The 8,445-nt window shown below is 46.8% G+C and overlaps 1 protein-coding gene across 1 annotated transcript; it reads left to right on the forward strand.

The window, feature by feature from the left end:
* The first annotated feature begins 11 nt into the window (after nt 1–11).
* On the forward strand, nt 12–4,337 carry SPPG_08319 (arf-GAP with GTPase, ANK repeat and PH domain-containing protein 9). Its single transcript, XM_016756477.1, has 12 exons — nt 12–171; nt 245–391; nt 461–670; nt 733–1,134; nt 1,206–1,431; nt 1,493–2,709; nt 2,781–2,958; nt 3,018–3,076; nt 3,139–3,357; nt 3,418–3,469; nt 3,527–3,696; nt 3,759–4,337. The coding sequence occupies exons 1-12, from the start codon at nt 73–75 to the stop codon at nt 4,155–4,157; spliced, it is 3,378 nt and encodes a 1,125-aa protein (XP_016604462.1). The 5' UTR covers nt 12–72; the 3' UTR covers nt 4,158–4,337.
* Nucleotides 4,338–8,445: the final 4,108 nt, after the last annotated feature.

Genomic DNA, 8,445 nt, shown 5'->3' on the forward strand with positions numbered 1-8,445 from the left:
ACTACGCCACTCAACATTGAATTGTTTTTGTTGAAATGCAACTGCAGGTCAAATTGGTCCTTGCCTCAACCAATGGACAATCCAACGAAGGCCCACCGACCGCGGCAGTCAGGCCCGAAAGCAGAGAAGAAAAACAAGTCTAAGAAGAACGCCGAAAAGAATAACCCACAGGTAAGTTTACGTCTAGTGGTATCGAACGATGTCACCCTTTCGCCAACTTCGTTGCCGCTGCTTTGGGGAACAGGCGTTCGCCTCATTCTCCGGAAAGAAGGCCGATCGTATTATCAGAAGGAACCTCGATAAGGAGCAGCACAAGCTACATGTCCCGCTTGTAGATCGCACGCCGCTCGAGGCCCCGCCTGTGGTTGTTGCAGTCGTCGGGCCTCCTGGAGTAAGTGCTCCAATATCTGGTCACTGCAGGATTTGTTTTGGCAGGTCATCATTGAAATCCCGGTTTTAGACAGGAAAGACAACATTGATCAGGTCTCTTGTCAAGCGGTACACGAAGCATAATTTGGCAGATATTAAGGGCCCGATCACTGTCGTTAGCGGCAAACATCGAAGGCTCACTTTCATCGAGTGCAACAATGACGTAAATTCAATGATAGATATTGGTAAAATTGCAGATTTGGTCCTTCTGCTAATTGACGCGAGCTTTGGGATGGAAATGGTAATAGCAGGTGGACATACGATTCTCGATTGACATTATCTTACATCAGGCTTTTCCACCAGGAAACATTTGAATTCTTAAACATCTTGCAAGCTCACGGGTTTCCGAAGGTGATGGGAGTTTTGACGCACTTAGATAAATTCAAAGACAATAAAAGGCTGCGGAAGACTAAAAAGCGCTTGAAACATCGCTTTTGGACCGAGATCTATCAAGGAGCTAAGCTTTTTTATCTATCCGGTTTGATCAACGGGCGATATCCTAAGAACGAGATTATGAACCTCTCCCGATTCATATCGGTTATGAAGTTTCGTCCGCTGGTTTGGCGAAATGCCCATCCCTACTTGCTTGCAGATCGTGTTGAGGATCTAACGGACCCAGAAACAGTACGTGGTAACCCCAAATGTGATCGAACCGTGTCGGTATATGGTTACGCGAGGGGAACAAATCTCAAACCTACACTAAAGGTTAGGTCCTTCGTGATTGGTTATTCGGTTGTTTACGGGAGTGTAACCGTTCATCAATGTTGCCTCGCTAGGTGCATATTCCTGGAGTTGGTGACCAAAATATCGCGGATATCACCTTGCTGCCTGATCCCTGCCCTATACCTGACAAAGTTCGGAAGACACTTAATGACAAGCACAAGCTCATCTACGCCCCCATGTCCGATGTTGGTGGAATCTTGTACGATAAAGATGCTGTATATATCAATGTCCCTGGAACTTTTTCCAGGAAGACGGAAGGAGATGGAGCAGACATTGATAGTAGGGATTGACACTGACAATTCGCTATGAAGACAATGCCTAACCAAAGTTCCCTTAACAGGTGATGCCGGTCAAGATCCAGGAGAACGCATGGTGATGGATCTGCAGAATGCGTCGCTGACCTTTGCCGACAAGATGCGGCAGAGCGAACTGCGAATCTTCCAATCATCCGCTAGCGTGCGCGGTTACCAAGAAAGCGCGCCATGGAGGGAAGGGAAAGAGGATAGTCAGGACGTCACGTCCGAAGAATCCGACGATGGAGACCCTGAAGAAATTTACAGTGCAGGAGAAAGTAGTGATGAGAATGAGGACTCGGACCATGTGCTAAGCGATTCAGAAGAGAGCGACTTGGACAACACCACTGCATCCTGCGATGGTCGAGTTCGACGACGGCTCTCGACAAAGTTGCTTGGGGAAGATACACAGCCAGCGTTCGAACCAGATGTGGCGTTTGCCGATTCGGACAGTGACCTGGATAGCGAAGAGCTGTACGAAGATGGAAGCGGTTCGATGAGGTGGAAAGAGAGAATACTGGAAAGAGGAAAGCATGCCTTTTCTGCCAAGCGCCGTGTCAATCTTATGGACCAGGTGTACATTCAGAATGAAGGATCTGACTTGCTATCGGTTGGTTCGGTCGATCCTGAAGTTGCAGACGAAGGGGGCTTGTTCCACGTTAGAAAGGCGGTGCACACAGACGAACGATCCCTTGCTTTGGTAGACACTTGCAAAATCGAAGTCGGTCTACAGTCACGGATAGACTCTCCTCATGATGAGTTTCTTTCCTCTATACGCACCCGTTTCGTTACGTCGCAGTCTAATCCCGTCAGTGACATGAATCCGGTCGTGGGAGATGAGGAAGAAATATATGGTGACTTTGAGGATCTTGAGAATGGGGAGAATATCGAAATCCCTCATGGAAGCGATGAGCAGCCCACCCACGTAACACCGGCAGGTGACATGCTTTCTCTAGCAAAAAAGAAGGAAGAGCTCAAGCGGAAGTTTGATGCTGAGTATGACGGCAGCGACGATGAGAACAATTCCAACAACGTGTATGAGAGCGTAAAAGAGGATCTGTTGAAACAGCAGGAGATCAACCGAGAAGAATTCTTAAATGAGGATCCACAATTGAGAGCGCAGTTAGAGGGGTATCGGCCTGGCAGCTATATCCGAGTGATTCTCCATGACGTACCTTGTGAGTTGGTGGAAAATTTCGATCCCACATATCCGGTTGTCGTCGGAGGATTGTTACCATCTGAAGAGAACTTCGGCTTCATGCAAGTGAGTTTTAAGAGAAATTCCGTTGAATCTTAAAATGTAGGCAGTTCTGACGTCGATCTTCATCTTAATAGGTGCGCATCAAACGCCATCGCTGGCATAAGAAAATTCTGAAGACGAATGATCCGCTGATCTTCTCTCTTGGGTGGAGACGATTTCAAAGTATACCCATATATTCTTTGAATGATGGAACGCGCAACAGGATGCTGAAGTACACCCCAGAGCACATGCATTGTCTGGCGACCTTCTATGGTGAATAAGTACTCTTGGCACTTATAGGGAAAAAAATAATTAAAGACAGTTACCTGTAGGACCAATCACCCCACCGAACACTGGGTTTTGTGCTTTCCAATCAATATCAGAAAACATGGTGCGACGCAAAACGTGATGGTCGTTGTTGTTTAGGAAACTATTGTCTTACAGTGTTTCTAGTCAGCATTTCGTCTGAGTGCTACGGGCGTGGTACTGGATGTTGACAAAAGCACGGAAATCGTGAAGAAGTTGAAACTGACTGGCACGCCTTCAAAAGTGTTCAAGAACACCGCTTTTATCAAAGATATGTTTACAACGGGATTGGAAGTGGCAAAATTTGAAGGGGCGAGTATTCGAACCGTTAGTGGGATTCGCGGACAGGTTAAAAAACATGTTGGGGTGAGTTACCAAGGGTGTGTACCCGTATCGGGATCGCTCTTGACCAACCCATTATCGCAGAATCCGGAAGGGACCTTCCGTGCTACTTTTGAAGACAAGATCTTGATGAGTGGTACGGTCATAAGAATGCGTATCCATTTTGTCTGATGCTAACTTCTCTGCTTTCCAGATATCGTTTTCCTTCGTGCATGGTACCCAGTGAAACCGAAGAAGTTCTATAATCCTGTGTCTTCCCTGCTGCTTTCGCAGAAGGAGGTGTGGACAGGAATGCGTACCGTGGGTCAATTACGACGGGACGAAGGAATGCGAACTCCAGTCAATGCTGACTCGAGATACAAGGTTGGCCATTCGGATCTCCCCGCTGAGAAGATTATATTCATGCTCACTACTATTAATCATAGCCCATTGAGCGACAAGCGCGCAAATTCAACAAACTGCGCATACCGAAGACGCTTCAAGCTGACCTACCCTTTGCATCCAAACCGAAGCATATGAAAAAGCAGAGTAAACCCTCCCTTCTCGCACGACGGGCCGTGGTTCTTGAGCCGCATGAGAAGAAGGTGGCAAATCTTCTGCAGGCTCTCAATACCATCCATAAGGCGAAGGATCAAAAGCAAAAAGAGAAAAACGCGGTCAAACGCCAACAGTACCTGAAGAAAAAGGAAATCGATGACCAGGCAACAGCACATATACAGAAGGAACGCAGAAAAGACTTCCACCGAGCTGAGGGGAAAAAGCGGATGCGCGAGGTTACTGTTGCTGAAAAGGCAATGCATAAGAGAGCAAAGGTTAATACATGATTGATAGCATGTGTTGTTGGCTGTGTGCTCAGATATGTATCCTAATGTTAGAGTAACTTTAATGATTGTAAATACTTACTTGGGTGTGTTGTGACCCCTGTGGCTTTTAAGGATTATATTAGTGGGATAGGAGCTGTTGTCCCTATCATTTGGTGAAAGTAAATTGTATGCACAGAGCAGCCACTACTGGTACCAATATGGATATAAGGAATAACCTATAGTAGTAATTATTGAACTTAGCACTTGGAACACTGATTTCTCATGTAGAAATCACTTCTGAAAGGCCTAGAAATGCCTGTGACCACTAGTAAGACTTCTGGGTGCAGTAACTTGTAGGATAACACACTTGTATTAATCCTGAGATGTTCAAAAGTCCCCTTTATATAACCCAGTACATTCTCCAGCCTCTCTCTGCCTTTGTTTGCTGTTTACATGCTTCCGCCCACTTGTTTACATGCTCGGCCATGCTCAGCAATGCTCAGCAGCTTCAGCCATGCCTTGGCAAACCTTACCTGAAGATCTAGACCATCACAAACCTTCCAGACCTTCTAAGAGTGCTTACATGATGATTTACCCCTTTAAATCATTCCCACACACATCTGTGATCATTCTGATTACTCTAAGTCCAATTCCCCATGTTGTAACTCAGCCAAATCAGATGTGAACTGTCTCATGACATCCCAGTATGATCTCACATGATTTATAGATCAAACAGCATGGTTTAAGCCTGAATCTCAACACACCAGAGCAGAATGGTGTTGCTGAGAGGATGAACAGGATGCTGGTGGAAATGGGAAGGTGCATGCTGCACCACAGTGGAGTTAGCTACAAGTTCTGGGGTGAGGCAATCATGACAGTGGTCTATCTCAGGAACAGGAGCCCCACTGCAGCACTCAGCAACCAATCAACACCATTTCAAGAGTTTACAGGTGGTAAACCAGATTTCCAGCACCTCAGAGTGTTTGGCTGTGTGGCCTACACTCATATTCCAAAGGAAAAGCAGTCAAAACTTGATGAGAAGGCCAAGAAGGCAGTCATGGTCAGCTACAGCACTCAGAGTAAGGCCTACAGACTGTGCGTACCTGAAATGAACCAAGTTGTCATTTCAAGGGACATCATCTTTGACAAAAACTTGATGTGGAGCACTCAGCAGCAGCTGCAGAGTGTACCACAGCAAGATCAGGAGCTACAGATGCCTCTGGGAGGGGAGCCTTCGTTCTTGGACAACCAAGAAGGGCTAGGGATGGTTCAAGAGACTCAGAGCCCACCTAGCATCACTCCAGACAACTCTTTAGCATCAGAAGATGATGGAGACGACTTCCAGGATGCTGAGGAAGTGCCAGAGCTCAGCAGGAAGAGTGCCAGATCCCACAAACCACTGGGAGAGTGGTGGATTGCAAAGCCAACTCAGTCAAATCTGGCTTTTGTCTTCACCATTGGGGAAGTTCCACAGGAAGAACCCAGCACTCTGGCTGAAGCTAGGACCAGACATGATGCCAAACAGTGGGAGGCAGCTGTCAAAGCAGAATTTGACCCTCTGATGGAGAATCAGACTGTTGAGTATTGAGATCAGGCTTACACCACACTGTATGATCTATAAATCATGTGAGATTATGCTGGGATGTCATTAGACAGTTCACATCTGATTTGGCTAAGTTACAACATGGGGAATTGGACTTAGAGTAATCAGAATGATCACAGATGCAGGTGGGAGTGATTTAAAGGGGTAAATCGCAGTCTTAGAAGGTCTGGAAGGTTTGTGATGGTCTAGATCTTCAGGTAATGTTTGCCAAGGCATGGCTGAAGCTGCTGAGCATTGCTGAGCATGGGAAGTTCATGACCCATCTGGCTTGTCTTCTGGTCAAGAAGGGCAGGTGCTGTAGCCACTTGAGGGACTGGTGGTCTGAGATAACTTTGAAGGGGGTTCCTTCCAAGTAGGGCCTCCAAACTCTGAGGGCATCATGGATGGCTAACAGCTCTTGTTCTCTGGTGTCATATCTGGTCTCTGCTGGGGCCATCTTCCTGGAGTGGTAGGCAACTGGTCTCATGCCTTTCCCATCATCCTGTCCAAGCCATGCACCAACTGCATAGCCTGAGGCATCAGGGAAGACAGTGGTAGGCAAGGCTGGGTCAAAGGGTCTGAGTACAGGGGCTTTGGTGACCATATCCTTCAGCTGCTGAAAAGCTTTCTCCTGAGGTTCAGACCAGGTCCAGGGCTTGTCATTTCTCAACAGGTCTGTCAATGGTGCAGCTTGCTCTGCCAGGTCCTTCAGAAAACTATGGAAGTAGTTCACCAGGCCCATGAACTGTCTGACTTCAGTGACACTCTGGGGCTTGGGCCATTATTGAACAGTCTGCACTTTCTTGGGGTCAAGCTTGACTCCTTCATGTGAGACTACATGGCCAAGAAACTCTACTTCTTGCTTGAAGAACTGGCACTTGCTGGGGTTGGCATACAGCTTGTTCTTATTGAAACTTCGCGCTTGGAACACTGATTTCCCATGTAGAAATCACTTCTGAAAGGCCTAGTTATGCCTGTGGCTGCTAGTAAGACTTCTGGGTGCAGTAACTTGTGGGATAACACGCTTGTATTAATCCAGAGACATTCAAAAGTCCCCTTTATATAACCCAGTACATTCTCCAGCCTCCCTCCGCCTTTGTTTACTGTTTACATGCTTCAGCCCACTTGTTTACATGCTCAGCCATGCTCAGCAGTGCTCAGCAGCTTCAGCCATGCCTTGGCAAACATTACCTGAAGATCTAGATCATCACAAACCTTCCAGACCTTCTAAGAGTGCTTACATGATGATTTACCCCTTTAAATCATTCACACACGCATCTGTGATCATTCTGGTTACTCTAAGTCCAATTCCCCACGTTGTAACTTAGCCAAATCAGATGTGAACTGTCTAATGACATCCCAGCATGATCTCACATGATTTATAGATCATACAGCGTGGTTTAAGCCTGAATCTCAACACTCCCACTCAGTGAATCATCTGATTTCCAACAGAGACCCATTTTACCACAAAGTTTAAGGTGTTTTGTCTTGGGTAGAGCCTTGGTGAGAATGTCAGCCATCACTTCTTCTGTCTGACAGTACTTGAGGCTGATTTTCTTGTCTTCTACTGCTTGTCTGATGAAGTGGTGCCGCACATCAATATGTTTGGCCCTTGCATGATGTGTTGGGTTGTTGGCAAGTGCCATGGCGCCCTGATTGTCACCATACAATGTTGTAGGACCACTTTGCTGATGTCCTAGCTCGCCTAGAAGTGTTCTGAACCAGATAACTTCCTTGGTAGCTTGACAAAGAGCCATGTACTCTGACTCTGTTGATGATAGAGCGACTGTAGGTTGCCTCTTGCTTTGCCAGCTGACTGTGCTGTTGCCAATCTTGACTAAGAAGCCAGTGGTAGACTTCCTGAAGTCCAAATCACCGCCCCAATCTGCATCAGAGTATGCAGATAGCTCCCACTTGCTCTGAATGCCGCCCAGTTGGAGTCCTAGGTCTGTGGTGCCATTCAGGTACCGCATGATCCATTTGACTGCTATCCAGTGCTGATGTCCGGGGTTGGAAAGATACTGGCTAACTGATCCAACTGCTGCTGCTATGTCTGGTCTGGTGCCCAGCATTGCATAAATGAGACTTCCAACAGCACTTCTGAAAGGAACCTCGTTCATTTCTTGCTGTTCTGCCTCAGTTTGTGGTGACATGGCCTTGGTGAGCTTCTGGCCATTCTCTAGTGGTGTGGCAACTGGTTTGCTGTTGCTCATATTGAATTTCTTCAATGTTTGACCGAGGTACCGCTGTTGGGAGAGCCAGATTGACCTGTTGGCTCTGTCCCTGACCACTTGGATGCCGAGAAAATGCTCTAACTGGCCCATATCAGCCATCTTGAACCGCTTCTTGAGTTCTTCTTGTTGAGATTCAGGCTTAAACCACGCTGTATGATCTATAAATCATGTGAGATCATGCTGGGATGTCATTAGACAGTTCACATCTGATCTGGCTAAGTTACAACGTGGGGAATTGGACTTAGAGTAACCAGAATGATCACAGATGCGTGTGTGAATGATTTAAAGGGGTAAATCATCATGTAAGCACTCTTAGAAGGTCTGGAAGGTTTGTGATGATCTAGATCTTCAGGTAATGTTTGCCAAGGCATGGCTGAAGCTGCTGAGCACTGCTGAGCACGGCTGAGCATGTAAACAAGTGGGCTGAAGCATGTAAACAGTAAACAAAGGCGGAGGGAGGCTGGAGAATGTACTGGGTTTGACGGCCACACCA

The sequence above is a fragment of the Spizellomyces punctatus genome, assembly GCF_000182565.1.
Source record: "Spizellomyces punctatus DAOM BR117 chromosome Unknown supercont1.20, whole genome shotgun sequence".
Lineage (NCBI taxonomy): Eukaryota > Fungi > Chytridiomycota > Chytridiomycetes > Spizellomycetales > Spizellomycetaceae > Spizellomyces > Spizellomyces punctatus.

Bases quoted from the DNA above. Each gene is read 5' to 3' on its own strand.
- SPPG_08319 (XM_016756477.1), top strand. From the start codon at position 73: ATGGACAATCCAACGAAGGCCCACCGACCGCGGCAGTCAGGCCCGAAA. The intron at 1,432-1,492 runs GTAGGGATTGAC...TTCCCTTAACAG, and splicing joins AGATGGAGCAGACATTGATA to GTGATGCCGGTCAAGATCCA. The intron at 3,470-3,526 runs GTACGGTCATAA...TCTGCTTTCCAG, and splicing joins AGACAAGATCTTGATGAGTG to ATATCGTTTTCCTTCGTGCA.